Genomic DNA, 25,484 nt, shown 5'->3' on the forward strand with positions numbered 1-25,484 from the left:
AGAAGCCAGCTCAGTTCTGGAGAAGCATTATTTGGACAGATGAAACGAAGATCAACCTGCACCAGTATGATGGGAAGAAGAAAGTATGGAGAAGGCTTGGAACAGGTCATGATCCAAATCACACCACATCTTCTGTATAACCTGGTGGAGGCAGTGTGATGGCTTGGGCATGCATGGCTCCCAATGGCACTGGGTCACTAGTGTTTATTGATGATGTGACTAAAGACAGAAGCAGCCGGATGAATTCTGAAATGTACAGGGCCTATACTTTCTGCTCAGATTCAACTAAATGCAGCAATGTTGATTGGATGGTGCTTCAAAGTATAGATGGATAATCACCTAAAACAACATACTCCGAAAGCAACCCAGGAAAAGAAGTGAAATATTCTGCAATGGCCGAGTCAATCACAAGATTTCAACCCCATAGAGCAGCATTTCACATGCTTAAAATAAGATGAAACATAAGGTAGAAAGACCCACAAACAAGCAACAACTGAAGTCAGCTGAAGTAAAGGATGACAAAGCATCACAAAAGGAGTAAACCCAGGGTTTGGTGAAGTCCATGTGTTTTCCGTGTTTAACATTGCAAGCGATAGGAGAAGCTTTTTATCTTATTTATCCAAATGTGAAAATTATTCATAACACAGATGGAAAGAACTGACACATGGGTGACACACTGATCCAAAACACTGACAACACTGGCACCAATTTTTTAGCCACTTGTTTAAATATGGAAGTGTGAATGAGGCCTTAGTTAAATTAAATCTGTCAGCAGGATTTGCTATGTAATCCAAGGATAGCATGAGGTAGGGGTTAAAACACAGATTTCAACAATGTGTCATATATCAGGATTACAATGAATGTTTTATAGCCTGATGATCATTGTACCAACTATTCAGTTACAGCAGCATGTGCATGTTAGTTAAACCCCACCTCTTCTGTGATAAGCAGCTCACTGTCAATAGACCGTGTATATACACAGCCTGATGTGGTCGGGGTTAGCTTTCTCAGCCCTGCTACATGCACCCAGCAAACTAAGTGATACATACATTGCTTGAATCAGGGTCCCTGCCTCTACAATATGCTGCTCTCAGATGAAGTAGCAAAAATCTTGTGACAGATTTCCTTTAACATCCTACAGCTTTGGCTTCTACGTTACAGCTCTACATCTCTAAACTACAGTAATAACCTCCAGAAAGATGTTATCCTATCCAAGACTACAGTAACCTTAGGGAGCTTGAAGGAGCTTTGATGAATTTGTTGAAATATTGTCTCCAGAATTGATCGGGAGATTCAATCATTCAGAGGATAAACTAACAATAGACGTTCAATAACTGATGGCTGAAAGTTGATTCAGAACATCTAATACTAGGGTAGAACATCAAACTCAGATGAAAGGAAAACCCTGAAGCCTGATGCTGACATTTTATATCTGGAAAGTCAATAAGCCAATTCTGGCGGCCTTGAAAAAGTGTTTTTCTCAGATAATCACAAGAAGGGAGAACACAACAATCCCTTTATAGTTTTACAACTTTACTTTAGCATTAGAATACTTAGATGGGATTTACATTAGATATTTGCTTTCAAGTTGTTGTTTTCTACAATTTTCATAACTGCAGACAGCCATTTTCTCAACTTCACCATAGACATGTGAGTATGTCCTCAGTGGGCTATTAGGCAGCACGGTGGCTCAGTGGTTAGCACTATAACCATGCAGCACTGAGGTCCTGAGCACAAATCCCACTAAAAACCACATCTGCCAGTAGTCTGTATGTTCTCCCCGCGTTTGCCTGGGATTCCTTCAGGTTTTCTGGTTTCCTCCCACACTTCAAAGACATACTGATAGAAAACTGAACAACAACAAATAGAAAATGGAGTATAGGTGCGATAAAACATACATTTTATTAAATATAATAGATTAAAATACAATTTTGCTTAAATAGTAACAAGGGCTGCAATGCCAGATATAATAAATGGGAGATACTACGTATTCTATATCTTGGTGTTCCTGATGCAACTCATGTATGCAAATTAGATACAGTGGACCTGAACCACTAACAACTAAAGTGCATCAAATATAAGGTGCTGCTAACAAGCATGCATATAAAGTATGTAAGGAAGAGTAAAAATAAAACCTTACATTGGTAACCCAGTTATAATGAAGGTGCTCCCGCTGCCCCAACACCTGTTTCATGTGGTCACTTCCTCAGGAGCAGTGTGTTGAGAGGGGGGGTTATGTATATATAGGTCTGACCGACCTTGAACATATCCCTCGGTATGAGGTAAGTGAATTGAGTGACCTTCAGGTGTGGAAAGACCAATAGCGTGGCTCTCTAGTTGGTGCATGCGCGTTGTGAGCTCAATGCTGTGTAACAGGTGCCTTGGTATGCAGTGTCATGACAACAGCACATGCGCAGGTGTCCGAGTGGACCGCTTGCCCGTTATTTTCACACATGACGCTTGACTGCAAGCGACGTGGCCTCGGTGCGCCTGCACGATGTGTCAGCTGGTGTCTCGGCAAGTGGTCGACTCGGACACCTGCACATGACAAGCTCCATTACTAGTGTGTCTCCGCCAACCCATGAAGGTCCCGCCATTAGTGTAGCATTACCTGGACTGTGCATAATATTTCCCCCAAGAGCAAGTGAAAAGACCTGTGCTCCAGTCACCTTGAGAGGCCCTAAGTTTGATGGTTTCATAAGGAGAAGACACCTTCTTTCATACACACAATATTGTTGTGAATTTGGATTCTGGGCTCCCCCGGTGGCCGCTTGTGGAATTGGACTTGTCATCCTCTTTCCTGTTTCACCTGATTCCATCAGTAGTGGGTGTCGCTATTTAAGCTCATTTCTCTGGTGGTTTCTTGCCGGTCAACAATGTTATCTGATGCCTCTCAGTGCTTGTTCCTGCTTCTAGACTACTACTAGATAAGTTGGACTTTTGTCCATGTTTTGTTTTGCCTATTTGTTCCAGTTCACAGCTGAAGTTTTGTTACTGTGTCTGGAAAGCTCTCGTTGATCAGGGATTGCTACTCTGGCGTTATGAGTTAATGCCAGAGTTTAAGGTAATCTCTGGATGGTGTTTTGTTAGTGTTTTTCTGCTGACCATGAAAGTATACTATCTGTCTTCTGCTATCTAGTAAGCGGACCTCAAATTTGCTAAGACTAATTTCCTGCTGCGTTTGTTGTTTCATCTGAACTCACCGTCATTATATGTGGGGGGCTACTGTCTTCTTTGGAATATTTCTCTAGAGGTGAGCCAGGTCTTATATTTCCCTCTGCTAGCTATTTAGGTCTTAGGCCAGAGCTGGGCATCTAGCGATAAATAGGAAATGCTACCTGGCTATTTCTAGTTGCGCGGCAGGCTTAGTTCATGGTCAGTATAGTTCCATCTTCCGAGAGCTTGTCCCTCTATAGGCTTGCTATGATCTCTGCCTGCAGAGATCATGACAGTTTGACCGGCCACTAAAGTGTTAAAGACCCAGGTTGAGAAAGGAGAGTTATAAGAAGTCTGCTGAAATTTTTTTTTTTTTTTTTCCTCCAGTCTGCCTTGCTGCAGTCTTTCCTCTCTCTCTCCTCCTAATCTCTGTATGCTCTGTGTGCACCTGACAATAATGGATCTCCAGAGTGTAACTGCGGGTTTGAATAATCTCATCACGAAAGTACAAAATTTACAAGATTTTGTGGTACATGCTCCGGTATCTGAGCCGAGAATTCCTTTGCCGGAGTTCTTCACAGGGAATAGAGCTAGCTTCCAGAATTTCCGAAATAATTGTAAGCTTTATTTGTCCCTGAAGTCTCGTTCAGCTGGAGACCCTGCTCAGCAGGTTAGGATTGTGATTTCCTTGCTCAGGGGTGACCCTCAAGATTGGGCCTTCTCATTGCCAGCAGGGGATCCTGCGTTACGCGATGTGGATGCGTTTTTTCTGGCCTTGGGCTTGCTTTATGAGGAACCTCATTTGGAACTTCAGGCAGAAAAAACTTTGATGGCACTATCTCAGGGGCAAGACGAAGCTGAAGTTTTCTGCCAAAAATTCCGTAAATGGTCTGTGCTTACTCAGTGGAATGAGTGCGCCTTGGCGGCAACTTTCAGAGAAGGTCTCTCTGATGCCGTTAAGGATGTTATGGTGGGGTTCCCTTTGCCTGCAGGTCTGAATGAGTCCATGACAATGGCTATTCAGATTGATAGGCGTCTGCGGGAGCGCAAACCGGTGCACCATCTGGCGGTGTCTATGGAAAAGACGCCAGAAAGTATGCAGTGTGATAGAATTCTGTCCAGGAGCGAGCGACAGAATTTTAGACGGAAGAATGGATTGTGTTTCTATTGTGGGGATTCTACTCATGTTATATCAGCATGCTCTAGGCGTACAAAGAAGCTTGATAAGTCTGTTTCCATTAGCACCATTCAGTCTAAGTTTATTTTGTCTGTAACCCTGATTTGCTCTTTGTCATCCATTGCCACGGACGCCTATGTTGACTCTGGCGCCGCTCTGAGTCTTATGGATTGGTCCTTTGCCAATCGTTGTGGTTTTGATTTAGAGCCTTTGGAGACTCTTATTCCTCTGAAGGGGATTGACTCCACCCCATTGGCTAATAATAAACCACAATACTGGACACAAGTAACCATGCGTATCAATCCGGATCACCAGGAGATTATTCGTTTCCTGGTGCTGTATAATTTACATGACGATTTGGTACTGGGATTGCCATGGTTGCAGTCTCACAACCCAGTCTTGGACTGGAGAGCAATGTCTGTGTTGAGCTGGGGATGTAAGGGTATTCATGGGGACGTACCTTTGGTTTCTATTTCGTCGTCCATTCCCTCTGAAGTCCCTGAGTTCCTCTCTGATTATCAAGACGTCTTTGACGAACCCAAGCTTGGGTCGTTACCTCCGCACCGTGAGTGCGATTGTGCCATAGATTTGATACCGGGTTGTAAATATCCAAAGGGTCGTTTGTTTAATTTGTCTGTGCCGGAACATGCTGCTATGCGGGAATATATAAAGGAGTCTTTGGAAAAGGGACATATTCGTCCATCTTCTTCTCCCTTGGGAGCTGGGTTTTTCTTTGTCTCAAAAAAAGACGGCTCTTTGAGACCATGTATTGATTATCGGCTTCTGAATAAGATCACTGTTAAGTATCAATACCCATTGCCATTGCTTACTGATTTGTTTGCTCGTATAGAGGGTGCTAAGTGGTTCTCTAAAATTGATCTTCGTGGGGCGTATAATTTGGTGCGGATCAGGCAGGGGGATGAGTGGAAGACCGCATTTAATACGCCCGAGGGCCACTTTGAGTATTTGGTCATGCCTTTTGGTCTTTCTAATGCCCCTTCAGTTTTCCAGTCTTTTATGCATGATATTTTCCGCGATTTTCTGGATAAATTTATGATAATATATCTGGATGATATTCTGATTTTTTCTGATGACTGGGACTCTCATGTCCAGCAGGTCAGGAGAGTTTTTCAGGTTCTGCGGTCTAATTCTTTATGTGTGAAGGGGTCTAAGTGCGTTTTTGGGGTCCAGAAAATTTCCTTTTTGGGGTATATTTTTTCTCCCTCTTCCATTGAGATGGATCCCGTCAAGGTGCAAGCTATTTGTGACTGGACTCAGCCCTCCTCTCTTAAGGGTCTTCAGAGATTTTTGGGCTTTGCCAACTTTTACCGCCGATTTATTGCTGGTTTTTCGGATGTCGTTAAACCACTGACTGATTTGACCAGACAAGGCGCTGATGTTGCTAATTGGTCCCCTCATGCTGTAGAGGCCTTTCAGGAGCTTAAGCGCCGTTTTGCCTCTGCCCCTGTGTTGCGTCAGCCTGATGTGAATCTGCCTTTTCAGGTTGAGGTTGACGCTTCGGAGATCGGAGCTGGGGCAGTGTTGTCGCAGAAAGGTTCCGACTGCTCCGTCATTAGGCCTTGTGCCTTCTTTTCTCGCAAATTTTCGCCCGCAGAGCGGAATTATGATGTTGGGAATCGGGAGCTTTTGGCCATGAAGTGGGCGTTTGAGGAGTGGCGCCATTGGCTCGAGGGGGCTAGACATCAGGTGGTGGTATTGACTGACCACAAAAATTTGATTTATCTTGAGACTGCCAGACGCCTGAATCCTAGACAGGCGCGCTGGTCTTTATTTTTTTCTCGCTTTAATTTTGTGGTGTCATACCTACCGGGTTCTAAGAATGTTAAGGCAGATGCCCTTTCTAGGAGTTTTGACCCGGACTCTCCTGGTAATTCTGAACCCACAGGTATCCTTAGGGAGGGAGTAATTTTGTCGGCCGTTTCTCCTGATCTGCGGCGGTCCTTGCAAGAGTTTCAGGCGGATAGACCGGATCGTTGTCCGCCTGATAGACTGTTTGTTCCGGATGATTGGACCAGCAGAGTCATCTCTGAGGTACATTCTTCTGCATTGGCAGGTCATCCCGGAATTTTTGGTACCAGGGATTTGGTGGCAAGATCCTTCTGGTGGCCTTCTCTGTCACGAGATGTGCGAGTCTTTGTGCAGTCATGTGACGTTTGTGCTCGGGCCAAGTCTTGTAGTTCTCGGGCTAGCGGACTGCTGTTGCCCTTGCCTATTCCTAAGAGGCCTTGGACACACATCTCGATGGATTTTATTTCAGATCTGCCTGTTTCCCAGAAGATGTCTGTCATCTGGGTGGTCTGTGACCGTTTCTCTAAAATGGTCCATTTGGTTCCTCTGCCCAAGTTGCCTTCTTCTTCTGAGTTGGTTCCTCTGTTTTTTCAGAATGTTGTCCGATTGCACGGTATTCCTGAGAATATTGTTTCTGACAGAGGTACCCAATTTGTGTCTAGATTTTGGCGGGCATTCTGTGCTAGGATGGGCATAGATTTGTCTTTTTCGTCTGCTTTTCACCCTCAGACTAATGGCCAGACCGAGCGGACTAATCAGACCCTTGAGACATATCTGAGGTGTTTTGTCTCTGCTGACCAGGATGATTGGGTTGCTTTTTTGCCATTGGCAGAGTTCGCCCTCAATAATCGGGCCAGTTCTTCCACCTTGGTGTCCCCGTTTTTCTGTAATTCGGGGTTTCACCCTCGATTTTCCTCCGGTCAGGTGGAATCCTCGGATTGTCCTGGAGTGGATGCGGTGGTAGAGAGATTGCATCACATTTGGGGGCAGGTTATGGACAATTTGAAGTTGTCCCAGGAGAAGACTCAGCGTTTTGCCAACCGTCATCGTCGTGTTGGTTCTCGGCTTTGTGTTGGAGATTTGGTGTGGTTGTCTTCTCGTTTTGTCCCTATGAGGGTCTCTTCTCCTAAGTTTAAACCTCGGTTCATCGGCCCTTATAGAATATTGGAGATTCTTAATCCTGTTTCTTTCCGTTTGGACCTCCCTGCGTCCTTTTCCATTCATAACGTTTTTCATCGGTCGTTATTGCGCAGGTATGAGGTACCTGTTGTACCTTCAGTTGAGCCTCCTGCTCCGGTGTTGGTTGAGGGTGAGTTGGAGTACGTTGTGGAGAAAATTTTGGACTCTCGTGTTTCCAGACGGAAACTCCAGTATCTGGTCAACTGGAAGGGTTACGGCCAGGAGGATAATTCTTGGGTCAATGCATCTGATGTTCATGCTTCTGATCTTGTTCGTGCCTTCCATAGGGCTCATCCTGGTCGCCCTGGTGGATCTGGTGAGGGTTCGGTGCCCCCTCCTTGAGGGGGGGGTACTGTTGTGAATTTGGATTCTGGGCTCCCCCGGTGGCCGCTTGTGGAATTGGACTTGTCATCCTCTTTCCTGTTTCACCTGATTCCATCAGTAGTGGGTGTCGCTATTTAAGCTCATTTCTCTGGTGGTTTCTTGCCGGTCAACAATGTTATCTGATGCCTCTCAGTGCTTGTTCCTGCTTCTAGACTACTACTAGATAAGTTGGACTTTTGTCCATGTTTTGTTTTGCCTATTTGTTCCAGTTCACAGCTGAAGTTTTGTTACTGTGTCTGGAAAGCTCTCGTTGATCAGGGATTGCTACTCTGGCGTTATGAGTTAATGCCAGAGTTTAAGGTAATCTCTGGATGGTGTTTTGTTAGTGTTTTTCTGCTGACCATGAAAGTATACTATCTGTCTTCTGCTATCTAGTAAGCGGACCTCAAATTTGCTAAGACTAATTTCCTGCTGCGTTTGTTGTTTCATCTGAACTCACCGTCATTATATGTGGGGGGCTACTGTCTTCTTTGGAATATTTCTCTAGAGGTGAGCCAGGTCTTATATTTCCCTCTGCTAGCTATTTAGGTCTTAGGCCAGAGCTGGGCATCTAGCGATAAATAGGAAATGCTACCTGGCTATTTCTAGTTGCGCGGCAGGCTTAGTTCATGGTCAGTATAGTTCCATCTTCCGAGAGCTTGTCCCTCTATAGGCTTGCTATGATCTCTGCCTGCAGAGATCATGACACAATATGCAGTGTTACTTATACTGTGAACTACCACCACCATAGACTGTATCCCGTTTTCCCCTTCAGTAAAGTGTTACGTGTACAAGTTCACACTTGTGTCTGCTGCTTGAAAGTGCACAAAACATCACAGGCGCTCCCAATGCCTGCATCCAGACACCAGGTCTACATGAGCGCCCCAGGGGTCTTATACCATCTCCATAAGTGCCACATCCCGCTATTGACAATTGTGGACACGAGGGAAGTGTTTAGGGTTTCACTACGGTTACTGTGACACTAAAATCCGCTGACAGTGGAATTATAACTTCCAGTTGACTCCTCTGCAACATCTGGCACCTGCTCCATGGCTCATCGCACACATCTTAGAAATGGCATGCATCTCGCCACAAATTTTACTCCTGTCAGGTACTAAATCACATTTCTGGTGTCACTGTTGAAGAATTTGTCAAGCTCCCTTAGCCATACCCCATCCCACCACATTAATGGACCAGAAGGGACTGGCATAGACACGCTAAAAATTTAAAGAGTTTTCCACCATAATGCTGGCAAAAAAGCTTTGATAAATCAGGCCCCAAGTCTTTCTTTTGCTTTAGGATGATCAAAATTGTTTAATAAGCAGAATTAATAGGGATTACGAATTATTTTGTATCTTAATTTTATCTTGAATTTTATTAACTTCTACAATTGTTTTTTATTTTAATTAAATTCTTACCCAATTCATCACAAAATTATACATTAAACATAAACCATTTTGAACAAGCATGAGTTAACAAAAGGTTCATTTCACTGCATGTGCGGCCTCAATCTCAATATTTACCATTTTGAACAACGAGTCTATGAGTGACCGATGGTATTCGTCAAAACTACACTTCTTCACAGCCATTCAGTAAAAAACATACTTGCCCAATATGAGAGATAGCCAAAAGATATCTGACAAATGGTATCTGTCAGATGTGTAGGTCTTTCAGTTCATTTTGGTTACCATCTGGCACAATTTTAAGGTAATTTTTTGTGTTTAGAGAAAAATTGAATAGCTTTTTCACTATTTTAAAGGGGAACCTGACAGCTGATGCATGTTTCCCAATCCAAGGGCAGCATGTATAAAACACTGGCTGTATATCTGTACGATATGTTTGACTCTGAACTAACATGGCAATTCAGAGAAAAACATAGTTTAATAGCTGCCAGGGACCGAGCCGCAGGAGACTAGTCGAACAGTTGCCTCCCCACCGTCTTCGGTGCTTGAAAGTCGATGAGCGCAGTTTAGACCTTGACCAGCGTAGCTTTTTAGCTCTTTTCTTTGGTGCATGACCGTCGTCATCTCGGTCCTGGCCTAGCTGGTATCCACGGCTGCGGCCTACTATCTCCGCTGCTGGAGCTGCAGCGGGATCATCTGCCGCCTCTCTTGGCACTAAATCTCCTCCCATTCTGGTGCGCTGACCTTTTATACTGGAGGCTGGTTTTGTCACAGTAACCTGATCCGGGGCACTGCCTAATTCTGTCCCTTCTGCAACTCTTCTTCTTGAGATTAGTTCTGCAGGGTTTTATTCAAGTCTGGAGGCTACACGGCTTTGCAACCCTTTGTCTCCTATGCTCCGTTCTCCTACACATACATGGATGAAAACATATAGCGAATGCCTGATACATGATACATCCTGCCTGTGGATTGGGGAGCATGTATCAATTATCAGCTATTCCCTTTAAAAAAAATTCTCATGAGAAGGAAATTATGTAAAATAATGGACTAACCTATAATTACCCCTTTAAAACCAGTTGTACCCCCTGGTCTCTGCTAACTTCCTGCAGTCAACTTGTGCCGATCATGCACACATGACAGTAGCATGAGAGATATGTGACTGATGAGGCCAATGAGGACACTGGATTCAGCAGTCATGTGGTTGTGTGTGGCACATGATCACTGCAGGAAGTAAGCACAGATTGGTTGGGATCACCAGAGCTTCAGGACTGGTAAGTATAGTTACTTCTTTTTGTAATTCTTTCTTTTTTTGTTCTGTTTATGTCTTGTTGTTAATTTTCTTAAACTCACAGAAAATCCCTTTAAGGAAGGAAACCTCCATTGGTTCATCAGAGGTTAAGGTGAAATCTTCTAGGGAGGTCTCACTGTATATATGTTGCTCTTCTAATGAGCAGGACATTATATAATAATGACAGCACTTTGATGTTTTTTAGAGTGAGAAACAATGGTCTTCATCATTAAACATTTCCTAATTTTTCAATCATCAAATGAATCAACAAACAATAAATCAACAAATGAAGATGCCACTAACCAATTAGAAGTAATCGTACATGGCTACAATATATCATTGATGACCAGTATTAAATGTGAAAGCAGAATCTTACCCAGTGATGAGGTCACACAGGGCATACTGCGCTGTAAATGAGTGCTGGTAAATCTGAAATAATAAAAAGACATGTATGAGGAACACTGACATAAAGCAAGAAGAAATATCCAGGTGTAAAGTCAGCAGTCACGGATTACTCTAGAACAAGCGCAGGATGCACATACTCTGTATAATATTTCAATGTACTTTACATTGGAAATGGAGGCGGTATAACGCGTGCCACCATTTCATTCATTGTCTATGAGACTGCTGGAGAAAACTGAGTAATGAAGTCTGATATCAGACTCGTAGACAATGAATGGAGCTGTGGAGCACATGTGCAGGCCCACTCCTCCCAGACTGGACGTTTCAATGCCTCGTTCTTGGCAAGTGAGGGGTTCCATTGGCCAGGCTCACATGAACCTATGAGATTGGCCAGGGTCACACTTGCGAGCGCGATACGAGAAACTCGCGCGAGTCCCCTCACATCAATACCCGGCACTACCGCCAGCACTCAGGACCGGAGCGTGCGGCTGCATGTATTTCTATGCAGCTGCACACTCCGGTCCCAAGTGCCGGCAGCAGTGCCAGGTATTGATGCGCGAGTTTCTTGCATCACACTAGCAAGTGTGACCCCGGCCATTTTGTGAAATGCTGCTACTGTAAAACATCATGATTTTCCCTTTAGACAAAAAAAAGTTTCACTGCAACTGCTTCTTGTAAACATACACCAAGGCCCTGATTCATCATTGCCTTTGCACTAGTTGTGCCCTTTTCTTTTTGTTTGGACCCTATTGTTTATTCTATTTGTTCCTATTTTATATGTACTCACCTGTTTTCTATTTTTTTCCATTTTGTGAACAGTCTAGCGAATCCAGATGTTTAGCTGATTCCTCAATTGTGACTTTTAAAGGGGTTTTCACTATTTTACTATGAACCTAAGAACTAATAGGCAGGTAGTTTCTACCTACATCCATGCTTGTTGTGACAGGTGCCGATCTCTGATCCTGTTGGAGATTCAACGGCTTCCACAGCTTAGAAGAATAACTTAAAACATCAGTCTGCCCAAGAGGGTTACGGGTCCTGCTTTGGAGGTCACTCCCTCATTCAACTCAACATGGGAGGTGGGCTTTTCTAAGTGTTTTAACATCACAATTAATATGTTGCTAGAACATGATAGAGATCTTCTACAGGCCTAAAAATCCATATTAAGACTCTAGAGTCATAGATGGCTAAATTTGATTATGACCAATTAGGGTCTCCCTTTCAAACAAACTAAAGAATGTCAACAAAGTTGAAAAGGAAATTCTGGATAAAAAAGGGGTAAACTTAATCGTGATAAGAGAGACTATGAAAAAGTCTTCAGGTCAAAACATGTGGTCAATAGGCAGTATTCACCTACTACTAGCACCTCTGATATACCAGCCTCCTCTGAATAAGAACATAGTGATATTTTAAGCTCTGAAACAAGCAATACTGACGGCGGGTCAAATAAAAAACGAGGCCCCAGATACACCAGAAACAACCCAACCCGAACAAAGATGAAGATATACAAATATTAGACTCTACAGATTCTCAGTTACAAATCATCAACTTGTCCTCATATATCCATACGGAGGAGGAAAGGTCTGTCCTCAGACAGTGTCTCACTTTTTCTCTTATGTTGGCTGTTGACAAATTCACTTTACTAAAAGATGTGTATCTTTTTTGTAGGAAAATTATTTTTAGGGCCTTGCACAATAGACCGGTTTCTCTACCTGAGAATGCCTCAGCCGTAGACAGACATGTGTTTGCAGACTTACTTGACCTACTACATGAAAATCAAACGTACACAGGTAGGAAAAAATTCCCACGTAACTCTCGCTCACTTTTATCTCCATCCGTATCTCTGGTTCCTTCTGTACAGACTTTTTTTGAGGTGATGAAAGATGAAATTAAAAAAAATTACCCACTAATTCTTGCCATCATCAGAATATGTCTATATCAGATCGATGTGCTCTTAGGAGCATTTAAAATAATCAATCATTCATAATAAAAGAAGCTGACAAAGGGGTTAACATAGTTCTTTGGCCTAGGGAGATGTATTTAGCTGAAGTTCATAATCAACTTACTGTAACAATTCCAAACTTTATTTCAGGCTCCCCTCAGATCCTATCTTTTCTCTCAAGCTTGAACGTTGACTTGGACATTATCAACAAACAGGAAAATGGTTGTATGTACATAAAAAACCTATTAAACCTACGTTTTACATCCTTCCAAAGGTACAAAAAAAACATTGAGTGCCCACCAGCCAGATCCATAGTGTTTAGTATTGGGAGTATCTGTGAAAGAATTTGTACCCATATTGATTTTTTTCTGCAACCACATGTACTTAACCTAACATCTGACCTCAGGAACTCATTCCATCTCCTCCAGTTATTTGAAGCTAAACTATGGATGTTGCATAGATGCTCTATTGGTTACCATTGACGTGGAATCTTTATATATCAACATTGCCCATCAAGATGGCCTAGCTGCGAATACATATTTCTATTGACCTAATGAATTTTGTCCTTAGAATTATTTTACTTTTGATCATTCCTTCTACAAACAGATTTCCGGGACTGTGACGAGTTCAAGTTGCGTGCCCTCTTTCGACAACCTCTTCCTTGGTTAGCGGGAGAGCGTGCACATGTACCCGTCCAATGATTTCTTTAACCATGCCTTTAAATGGGTGCACTTTATTGATGACATCTTCTAATTTGGACAGGCTTGGAACATGAATGCATTGATGTAATTTAGAGACTTGATATAAACTCTCTAAACATTCACCTTACTTATATCTCTTGCCTTTCAGGCAACTTCCTAGATCTGAAGATCACTAAAATGGGTAATCTCATCGACACCAATTTATCTAGAAAGTCTACGGCTACAAAGAGCTTGCTGCACTACCAGAGCTTTCATCCTCGTTCGTTAAAAGATGGGATACCCACTGGCCAATTCTCTCAGGTCTAATGAAAATGCTGTGAACTGCATGAATGTCAGCATGAAGCTAAGTTCATCACTTTGTGTTTCCGAGACCACGGATACTCTAGGTCAGTTGTATCTTGGGCCTTCCAGCAAGTGGCTTTCAAACCATGTGATTCCTTTCTCAATTCATCCACTCGATCAAAAGATAACCAAATTAGGTTTATTACCACATTCAATTATCAGCACATTATTATTATTTATTGTTATAGCGCCATTTATTCCATGGCGCTTTACAAGTGAGGAGGGGTATACATAATAAAAACAAGTACAATAATCTTGAACAATACAAGTCATAACTGGTACAGTAGGAGAGAGGACCCTGCCCGCGAAGGCTCACAATCTACAAGGGATGGGTGAGGATACAGTAGGTGAGGGTAGAGCTGGTCATGCAGCGGTTTGGTCGATCGGTGGTTACTGCAGGTTGTAGGCTTGTCGGAAGAGGTGGGTCTTCAGATTCTTTTTGAAGGTTCCGATGGTGGGCGAGAGTCTGACGTGTTGTGGTAGAGGGTTCCAGAGTAGGGGTGATACGCGAGAGTAATCTTGTATACGATTGTGGGAAGAGGAGATAAGAGGGGAGTAGAGAAGGAGATCTTGTGAGGATCGGAGGTTGCGTGTAGGAAAGTACCGGGAGATGAGGTCACAGATGTAAGGAGGAGACAGGTTGTGGATGGCTTTGTACGTCATGGTTAGGGTTTTGTACTGGAGTCTCTGGGCAATGGGGAGCCAGTGAAGGGATTGACAGAGGGGAGAGGCCGGAGAATAGCGGGGGGACAGGTGGATTAGTCGGGTAGCAGAGTTTAGAATAGATTGGAGGGGTGCGAGAGTGTTTGAGGGGAGGCCACAGAGCAGGAGGTTGCAGTAGTCAAGGCGAGAGATGATGAGGGCATGGACTAGGGTTTTTGCAGATTCTTGGTTGAGGAATGAACGGAATCGTGCAATATTTTTGAGTTGAAGTCGGCAGGAAGTGGAAAGGGCTTGGATATGTGGTTTGAAGGAGAGATCAGCGTCAAGGATAACCCCGAGGCAGCGAGCTTGTGGGACTGGGGAGAGTGGGCAGCCATTTACTGTAATGGATAGGTTCGTTGGGGGGGTCACGTGAGATGGGGGAAAGATGATGAATTCTGTTTTGTCCATGTTAAGTTTCAGAAATCTAGCAGAGAAGAAGGATGAAATAGTGGACAGACATTGAGGGATTCTGGTTAGTAGGGAGGTGATATCTGGTCCAGAGACATGCATGGGTAAATGCCAAAGAGTGCCGGCACATGCACAGTACAGTACTCTGCCCTCGGCTCCTGCGCAGGAGCTCAAAGCAGAACACTATGTGGATGACGTAGGACGCATCATTCACACAAAGCAAAGAAAAAGAATAGCATCGTAAAAGAGAGGAGAAGCAGGATGATGACCAATGGCGGCCATTGGACCCTACCGCCCAGTAGATAAGCATAATAAAGAGTGAGGTTTTTTTTTCCCTTACAGGGCAAATTGGAGTCAGAAATACTTTTTAAATGCTGTCACATGAGGCGGAAAGGTTATGGCTGTAGGTTACATAGGAAAAAGAAAAGAAAAAAATAGTTCCAGCTTTCAACATTAAAAAATCTGTATGCACATGGTGTCACCATGTGCATACAGATTTTTTAATGATGAAATAAAGAACAGTTTTAAGGAGCTGGAACTATTTTTATCTTTTCTTATGAGTACTACGTTTGCTTGCTGCGGAGTTCCGAGCACCTGCGTTGGTTACTGGTGAGCAGGCTTGTTTCTTTTCTATGTTACATGGGAAAAACACTTGCTTAAAAAGTCACAAAAATGGTAAGGTTAACAGGAAAAAAGGCCATTTTTAATTTTATGCCAAATTCATGAATCTTGTGAGCATTTAGATAAATTTAGTGCAATAAACGTCAGCAAATGCCAAGAGACAAAAAGAAAAGTAACTTTAAAATACAGCAAATGATGAATCAATTCCGTAGATTCGCAGATTAAATTCCCACAATTAAGTAAACTAGGTTGCATTTTTTATTTGTGTACCCGCAAGAGAAATTTACATGTTGCAGATGTAAAAAATGAACTGCGTAAAAAAAAAGTACAGTGGGCATAGAATTTGTAAAAAAAGTGTACAAAAATCCCACCCACTTTGCTAGAACTGTAACAATGAGTTTTTGACGCTATGCATTTCCTTATATCATAATACACAAGTGAAGTTTTGACAAAGTCAAAAACCAGGAAGTATAAAAAAGAAAGCAGCATTATGTAAAACATGACACACCAAAGAGACAAAACCTTAGTGTAAAAATGTGATAAAAATGCAAGTAAAACACACACTCAAAAACCCAATAAAAAAACGCAAATAACCCAATTTTTCTTAATAGGTGCAAAAACTCTGCAAAATCAAAAACTCATCACATACTCATTGTGGGAGCATAACCTTATATTTCTATCACTGAGGGCCCATAACCATAACATCTCTTACAGTCTCTATAAATGAAAACCCAATTAGTGCATTGAGGTCAGCAGTGTCCTATGTCAAGCCCCCAATACCATGCCGGATTTCGCCATTTCTGTTCATGCACCTAATTACATTTCAGCATCGCCGCACTGTTACTATCAGAGTTGAACCTTAAAATGTAATAACGTCAGAAGGCTATAATGGCGAAATGACACAGGATTATGATCCGAACCGGCCGGCGCCATAACCCCAGTCTCATTAGAGACCACTCCAATTTATCAGGCCTGGGTTCCATCGACTGCTCTATCTTTCAGGGTTGGACAGCTAATTATTAGGAAGAACTAGTCTTTATTGAATGCCCATGACAAATATCCTTGCCAATTACAACACTTGGCAGTTGCCTGCAAAAAGTCTTATAACGCGATGCTGTGCTGAACTGTATACATAAGTGCGGGCTGTCTCATGGTATGAAGACTTTTTCTTCATTCTCCTTTTGACAACCAAACTGCATGCTTTGGCTAATTTCAGTGAGCATGATGTAGTAGGCCTATCACCAATGTCAGCCATTGACCAGCAGGGGACTACATTAACTGGGCTCGAGAGACAGCTCCTTGAAGTATGTGAACAGACTTGCAGAAACCTACATGGCACAGAGCGTTGAAAGCCAATAATTGCATCTATGAGTAACAATGCTTTTTTCGTCAAAGCCATTTTGACCCATACAGTAACACTACATGTTGTTTGCTTTAAAGGAGCGAAAATAGATTTCGTGAATAAGGAACAACAGCTGCACTATAAAGCTGCCTGTCAGTCATGAAAACTAGAAATATGAAAGGAATTAGAAAGTAGGAAAATCAATCTAGATCTTATTTCATGCAGCGTCCTGCTCAGCTGAGCATTCATGCATTTACATGTTTTCTTGACACACATAATAATAATAATAAAAAAAGGCATGGAGCGTCCTCATACATCATTCCTTCAGAAATAAACATTTTAGTGAGAAAATCAATTTATATTACATTCTGTTCACATGGAGCTGGTCTTTTCTCTAAAGCTATGTCTGGGGTTCGGTCTGAAACTTTTGAACCTCCTGAATCCCTAATTGAGCCATAGACTGCAATGACACCATCGAAATTCAGCTGTTTCTGCTTTTTCTGAAAATGTTAGTTTTTTCAGAAGGGCACAAAAAACTGATTATGTTCTTGTGTGCATCCAAAAAGCAGACAATTTTAGAAAAAAGCACAAATTGAGTTGCTTGGAAATCAGTTCATGTCAGAGCAGTCTATGCAGGGGCCCAGGCCGACACCAGCGCCTATTTCAGCTGGATGTGCATCCAAGGAAGTCCAGCTATAGAAGGGGATGCTGCGTCGTGAGACTGAGGGAAAGTGAGAATACTCATTTGTTTGTTTTTTTAAAAATGTGTTAGAGACGAACATTGAACATTATTACTGGAAGGGGACTGGATAGAGACATTATACCAGGATGGGGACATTATACCAGGATGGGGACATTATACCAGGATGGTGGATATTATACCAGGAAGGGACCAAGGATTGGAGATATTATAGAAGCATGGGGGACATTATTATTTGTAGGGGGTAATTATTACTGGATGAGGCCTGGGATGGGACACATCATACCAGGATGTTGAATATTATACCAGGAAGGGACCCAGGATGGGAGACATGTATTACTGGAAAGGGTCAAAAAGGGCATATTACACTAGAATGGGGGATATTATTACTGGAAGATGCCTAGGAGAGGTGATGTTATACCAGGAAGGCGCCCAAGATGGGAGACATTATTACTGGAAGGGGCCAAGGATTGGGGACATTATATACATATGTCTTTCTAGGATTTAGTATGCTACAACGGCTCATACATCTGACCAAAATGCATCTAGGACCCAGGTCCAAGTTTCGGAATCGGGACCCACAGTTACACCTCTAAGTCTAAGGCTTCATCATTCAGGGATTCAGTTTGAATATCATATCTCATGGATTCAGCCAAAACCCATGGATGTAACTGGAGAAATACAATCTGAGCATAGTCTTAGGGTATAAGCGCATGGTGTTTTTAGAGTAGTCTTTTAGAGCGGGTCTGTTCCTAAAGAACCTTAAAATCACTGATAAAACACAAAAAGAGTAATAACCATCATTTTAGTTTTTTCCCCCATAAATCTATAATATGCATGAAAATAAGAATCTTTGTCATGTACCTTATGAGAAAAACTTGATATTTTTTCCTCCTCAGATATGATCATTCATTCTCCACATTCTCAATGCAAGAGTAAAATCTGTCTAGAGTGAATGCAGACTTTCCCGCTACTGAGATAGGAGATGACAGTTGGTGCTACACAGAACTGTAACTGTTGTTTCAGGAGAGCTTGCAGCACAATGTCTGTGTCTGCCTCTAGCGCCTTCCTTCTTCCCTTTCCATAGAATTTCATAAGCACCAACTGTCATCTCCAATCTCAGTAATGGGAAAATCTGTATTCACTGAATAGAGATTTGATCAATTTTATCCATTACTTTGAATAAAACCTTCAGTGCAGACTGATGTGTGTCTTAGAGGATTTCCTAATCTGGATTCATTCTATTGGTGAGAAGTATTAGGGCTCATGCAGATGAGCATATGAATTTCCGATTTTTGATCAGACAGCACACTGACGATTGTCAATCAGGTGAACAGTTTTACTCTTTGTCCGACTGTTCGTAAAAAAAAAAGAAATCGCAGCTTTCACTTCTTTCATTTGAGTCTTGGATGAGAGTCACCCATTTAAGTCTATGGGTGCGTAAAAAAAAATCAGATCCCACACAAGACATCCAAGTGGCATGTGATTTTTCTGGATACATTTACATTATAAATCTTTGAGACTGCACTTTATGTAGATACGTAGATACCATATATGAAAATGGATCGCGCTCAGACTAAAACAAGGACACAAGTTTATATCTACTAGATATAATGGAGTCTTCGTTATACTTATTGGAACAAAGTATGCAGCATAATGAACTTTCTTTTAATGGTTAAATCATGGACACCCTGCTGGAAACCTGACAAAACCTAATTTTAAGTCACTGGGGTTTGTCAGGCAGAGATGAGGTCCGTGCCATGAATTCCATCATTCTGTTCCCAAATCAGAACAGTATAAGAGAATTTTCGAGTTGTGGTGCGAACCCCTCCTATGGGGCTGAATCAGTCAGCTAGCTGCTGAAAATAAATAATACATCTATAATGGTGAGTCATTAAAACACAAAGAATGCCGTAGCATCCTGACATTTATCTGGATATTCAAGACTCCGCCGCCCCAACCTTATGAAAACAAGAGTCAGAATTCAGCAATATACTGTGGATTACTGTCAAGAAAGCCTCACATCTAAGTAAAAGGGTAATTATAAATCGTTAATGTTCATAGGATTTCTGACTATAACCACTGTCCCAGGAAGGAAAGGTCTAATGCTTTATAGGAGCCCTGAGCCTTGTACATTTCTATGCGCACTGTTATGGGGTAGTACTTCACAATTTTATGGATGGTTCACCATGGTGGGCACAATGCCTGTTCCTGTGCTGGGAATGCTATTTTGAAAATACTGTAACATAAGCATTAGAGAATGAAAAATCCGCAGGGTTGTACTTACTGAGTAGGTACAACCTTAAGGTAAGTGCTACTGTTCTATTTGGAATCATTCCCGGTCTCATTTCTGGTGTTAGATATGGGGAACGTAATAATAATAATAGCTTAATGAGGTTGTCCCACAAATAAAGTTCATTTTAATCAATAGATCTTGGAATAATAATAATTTCCACAATTGGATGTGATTAAATAAAATGTTCCTGTGCTGAGATAATCTTATACATGTGCCCCTGCTGTGTACTGTGTAATGGCTGTGTCTGACCGTGCAGGAACATGATCTGATCATACCACATCTCCTGGGCAGGGGAGGAAGCAAAAAAGAGAGGATACAGACAGAACAGCATGGGGTCGCAAATAATTATTTCCTAGAGGTAAAACATTTTTTAAAAACATGCAGGGAAATGCTTTACCTCACAAAAAGAATCAGCTTGCTGTCCTGTCTGTATTCTCTTTTGCTTGTTCCCCTGCCCAGGAGCTGTGGTATGATCAGACCATGTTCCCGCACAGTCAGTCACAACCATTACACAGTACTTAGAAGGGGCACATTAATAAGATTATCTCCTTCCTCTTGATGTGGGCTCCGGCGGCGAGGCCACATCTTTATCGGCACCTGTCAACTGTTTTGAACAGCTGAAATGTGCCCGAAACCTGTTAAATGCCGCTGTCATATGATGAAAGTGGCATGCTCTTCTGGCAATCATACCGGAAATCCGCCCATCGGTGACCCCATCACGTGATCCCGGGTCACCAGAGGTTGTCACTGCCTGATTGCTATGAATGCCGCCCGGTGGTCGCCGCTCATAACAAATGAGGTATTCTGCTACATACAGGTGATCTGATCATCGCCTGTATGTACCAGAGCCGATCAGGTTATGGCAGCTTCTAGAGATTATTGAAGCATGCCAAAAGTAAAAAAAAAAAATGTTTTTAAAAATGTAAAAAAATTAAAAAAAATAAAAGTTCAAATCACCCCTCTTTCACCATATTAAAAATAAAACAATAAAAAAATCAAAGATACACATATTTGGTATCGCCCGATCTATAAATAAAAAAGGATTAATCTGATTGATAAACGGCGAAGCGAGAAAAAAAGTCAAACGCCAACATTTTTGGTCGCCGTGACATTGCATTAAAATGCAATAACAGGCGATCAAAAGATCTTCAGTATTAAAGGGTTAACAAAATGAAAGGTAACCCAATATCAGGTGATAATTTCAATTTATGATGAGTATATTCAGCAAATTGATATCAACTCTATGCAGAACAGCACATCTTTAGCCTACCAGCCATTACTATTTTATGATGAAGCGTCATATAATATTTACTGCCTTACAAGAGTTTACTTATTATATAGTGCTGATGTACAGTCCTTGTGGTTACTGAAGCCTGAAATATAAAAGACAAGCAGAATGACAAGCGGCAGGAGTAGAGTGGGTTCCATTACTCCATGCATCACAGTACAAGTCAATATTCAAAGCAGACAGGTGGATGTACAAGTAACACAATCAGCTTTTATGTATAAAAAGGTCAGAGAAAAACGACACAGTCCAGATAATGGCAGGACCAGAACATAATGGAAAGTGAAGAAAGGCGCTCCAACAATAATGATATATCAAAGTCTGAGTGAAAAATAGAGTTTACAAGGAGACATTCAGACTTTTTAATGCAATGCTTGCTGTACTCTCAGACAACTTGGTCTCATTTGATAGGTAATGTGCTAAATAGGCAATCTGTGACTTACTTTATGTAAAAAATCTTGTTTTACCCCTGTAAAAAAAATCCTAAATGAGAGCCACTAAATGTCTCCCTTCTTACTGTTGTGTGTAACACCACTGCCTACGTCCCTGCATGGCTTCCCATCACCCACCATTCAGGGACACCGAAGTACTCACCAACCCAGGCCATGCTCCTTGTCCTCTGCTTACTGTGTGCATTGAGCTCTGGGTCCTCTGATTGCTGTGTATGGTTAAGCCGCCCGCACGTGCACTTCCTGATTATAAAGAGACAGTGCGCGCATTCCTGATGTGTTCCCAGCATTTTGGGAGGTGCTTGAGCAACATTCTCTTTCAGTGTGTGTGTGTGCGCGCAAATGCAGAGTTGCCAGGTCCTTTCCTGTTCCTGCCACACTGAGGGCTGAATACCCAGGCCTGAACCCTGAATCTGTACCTGAATCTGATCTTTCCTGTTCCTGCCACACTGAGGGCTGAATACCCAGGCCTGAACCCTGAATCTGTACCTGAATCTGATCTTTCCTGTTCCTGCCACACTGAGGGCTGAATACCCAGGCCTGAACCCTGAATCTGTACCTGAATCTGATCTTTCCTGTTCCTGCCACACTGAGGGCTGAATACCCAGGCCTGAACCCTGAATCTGTACCTGAATCTGATCTTTCCTGTTCCTGCCATATTGAGGCTGAATACCTAGGCCTGAACCCTGAATCTGTACCTGAATCTGATCTTTCCTGTTTCCATAAACCTGGAGGCTGAATACCCAGGCCAGAACCCTGAACCTGTACCCTTGTCATTGTCTGAATTAGGACCAGATCCCTCAACCTGTTTATATCTAAGTTTTTATCTTTTTCTAAATTCTCTGTGTCTGAACCTGTACCTGTCATGGGGTCCTTCTCCGGTATCACACAATCAACAGAGCTAGAGTATAGTAAACAATTCCAATACCTTTATTTAGGCAAAAATACGAAAGGTCCATATATACAATCCATCACTCAAAGGATAAAATAGTCCAGAATTCGAATGCAGTTTAGTAAGAAGATAAAAGCCCTGGGAGATAAGAGTCCAGCAATCCAGCAGAGGATAGCAGTCCATATATGCTTCTTTCTCTCTGAGGTGCTGTCTTCACATCATGGTTCCACACTGGATCTGATCTGAGTTTCACCTCACTGATATTTTTTAACTCCCCCTCCTCATTCACAGGTCAGGAGGGGGAAGGTTGCAGGGGCTCATTGTTTCAACAAGCTAGGTCAATATGTCATTAGCATATTAACAAACAGGATTATTCCCTGATCCTGTGAGAAGACAACAATACAGTACTGTGGGAGACGATATCAGATGGCAACCACAGCCATTCATCAATTAGCAAACAACTCCTTCTACAAGAGAACAACATGAAAATAAGTAAAATAGAAATATACACAAAAATGATACCCACATAGCATATCACACCATCACAGTACCCATCTCTAAAACCAGCAGTGTCTGAACCAGTACCTATCTCTAATCTGTTCTCTGTGCAACATTAGTGGTTTGCTTGTACTCTTGCTACTTAATTATAACTGTCTTGTGTGAGTCTGGCTCTTGTTATTTATGTACCTGTCCTTGTATTTGTCTTGTGTGAACTTGGTCTTATCTACCCTGTGTGTACTTGTCCTTACCTTATCTGTGGTTCCCTGCCTGTCTGCGTTTGTGGTCCAGTTGCCAGATACCCAGTTCTTCCTGAAACCGTTACTGTCCATCCTGTTTGAACTTGGTCCTACTAGTTCCTGTATTCCAGTTGGGCCTGCCAGTGACCCTGTTCTTTCCAAAGCTGTTCCTGCCTGTCCAGTCTGAACTGGGTCCTACACCTGCCTGTCTGTATATCAGTCGTGTCCATCAGCACCATCATATCTTGTTGAGGGTCAGCTGCCATGTGACGGAGTTCAGTCCTGGTGTAGCACCTCCCCGGGCTCTCCTCAGATCACGGCACCTTCTGTTGACGTGCATCCAGGGTCAGTCTTGGGGAGGCACTTAGGGTTGACTCTCTAGTCTCTCTTTGGTCCACAGCACAGTGGGACCACAATCCATGTTCTTTCTAAACAGTCCGAGTGAGAGTGTAACATCGTGATGTCGTACACTGCCTGTTGCCAAGAGTAATCTGTTTGTAGCAGCAGATTGCATTTTCAGAGAGAAAGAGAACTTGAACTCTAGCGCCACCTGATGCATGTAGTGATCCTAAACATCAATATTGATCCATTAATGAGCCTTGCTACAGGACCTAGGATAAGAAGCCAAAAAGAAAACTCATTTTGCAGACACATGTTTTAGAGTGTGTGCCTCTTATCAGTACAAAGCACGAGGTCTGACTTGGCTGGACAAGAGTTCTCTGACAAGTGATCTAAGAGGTAAAGTTTCTCCTTGCAGTCAGCGTCAAGCTGGTGCAAGGAGACTTATAGACTATGCAATGATCCTCTACCAATTTACTTATGCAAATATCTTCTACAGAGAGAAAGAGGACATGGACTCTAAGAAAAGGGTCAATATTGAATTTTAGGATTGATACATCCAATAGATGACACTAGAGTTCCTGTCATCTTCCTCTCTGAAGAGGATATTTGCATATCTGAATTCCCAGAGGGGCATTGCATGGCCTATAAGTGTCATTACGCCGACTTGTCATTCTCAACAAGGAGAACATTGACATCTTATACCCCCAGCAGCTGCAGAGAAGCAGAGACTAAAGGCCCCGTCACACATAGCGAGATCGCTAGCGAGATCGCTGCTGAGTCACAAGTTTTGTGACGCAACAGCGACCTCAGTAGCGATCTCGCTATGTGTGACATGTACCAGCGACCAGGCCCCTGCTGTGAGATCGCTGGTCGTTTCGGAATGGCCTGGACCTTTTTTTGGTCATTGAGGTCCCGCTGACATCGCTGAATCGGTGTGTGTGACACCGATCCAGCGATGTCTTCACTGGTAACCAGGGTAAACATCGGGTTACTAAGCGCAGGGCCGCGCCTAGTAACCCGATGTTTACCCTGGTTACCAGCGTAAATGTAAAAAAAAACAAACAGTACATACTTACCATCTGATGCCCCTCAGGTCCCTTGCCGTCTGCTTCCTGCTCTCACTGACTCCCGGCCGTACAGTGAGAAGTGAGAGCACAGCAGTGACGTCACCGCTGCGCTCTGCTCTCACTGTACGGCGGCACTCAGTCAGAGCAGGAAGCAGACGGCAAGGGACCTGAGGGGCATCAGATGGTGAGTATGTACTGTTTGTTTTTTTTGGTAACCAGGGTAAACATCGGGTTACTAAGCGCGGCCCTGCGCTTAGTAACCCGATGTTTACCCTGGTTACCCGGGTGCTGCAGGGGGACTTCGGCATCGTTGAAGACAGTTTCAACGATGCCGAAGTCGTTCCCCTGATCGTTGGTCGCTGGAGAGAGCTGTCTGTGTGACAGCTCCCCAGCGACCACATAGCGACAAAACAGCGACGCTGCAGCGATCAGCATCGTTGTCAGTATCGCTGCAGCGTCGCTGTGTGTGACGGGGCCTTAAGTACAAGAAGTAGTGGTGGGTCTACAGCTCTCTGCTCCTGCTCTGGTCTGTCAAATGCATTCAGGCATAACTGAGAAGTTCAGTTCAAAGCAGAGAGTTTGCTTAACAATGGTAGGAGCAATGCATGCTGGAAAGTGAGAGAAAGGTAGCTACTGCACCTATGGCGTTAGTAGAATTCTGATATCTAGGAGCCGTCGTCCAAAAAGAATAAATGGAGAGTTATAAAGCATCACAATCGAGACAGTTCCTGGGTATTAGACTGATACAATAGAAATACGTCAGTCCTTCTGCATTTATCACCCACTCCTGGTTTTGGCTTACAAATACTGATGAAAAATCCTGACCAAATACTGAACGTGTGAACGTGGCCTAATGCTACAACTTATCCCCCCAAAAA

The 25,484-nt window shown here is 42.8% G+C and overlaps 1 protein-coding gene across 3 annotated transcripts in view; it reads right to left on the reverse strand.

Annotated features, from left to right (window-relative positions):
• Positions 1 to 25,484, reverse strand: part of DPP6 (dipeptidyl peptidase like 6) — a 1,889,424-nt gene that overhangs the window by 284,829 nt on the left and 1,579,111 nt on the right. For all 3 annotated transcript variants that reach the window (XM_077268631.1, XM_077268628.1, XM_077268630.1), the window contains exon 6: positions 10,752 to 10,804. In XM_077268631.1, the coding sequence (XP_077124746.1) occupies positions 10,752 to 10,804 (53 nt within the window). The remainder of the gene's footprint in view (positions 1 to 10,751; positions 10,805 to 25,484) is intronic.

Source organism: Ranitomeya variabilis, chromosome 6, assembly GCF_051348905.1.
Source record: "Ranitomeya variabilis isolate aRanVar5 chromosome 6, aRanVar5.hap1, whole genome shotgun sequence".
NCBI lineage: Eukaryota > Metazoa > Chordata > Amphibia > Anura > Dendrobatidae > Ranitomeya > Ranitomeya variabilis.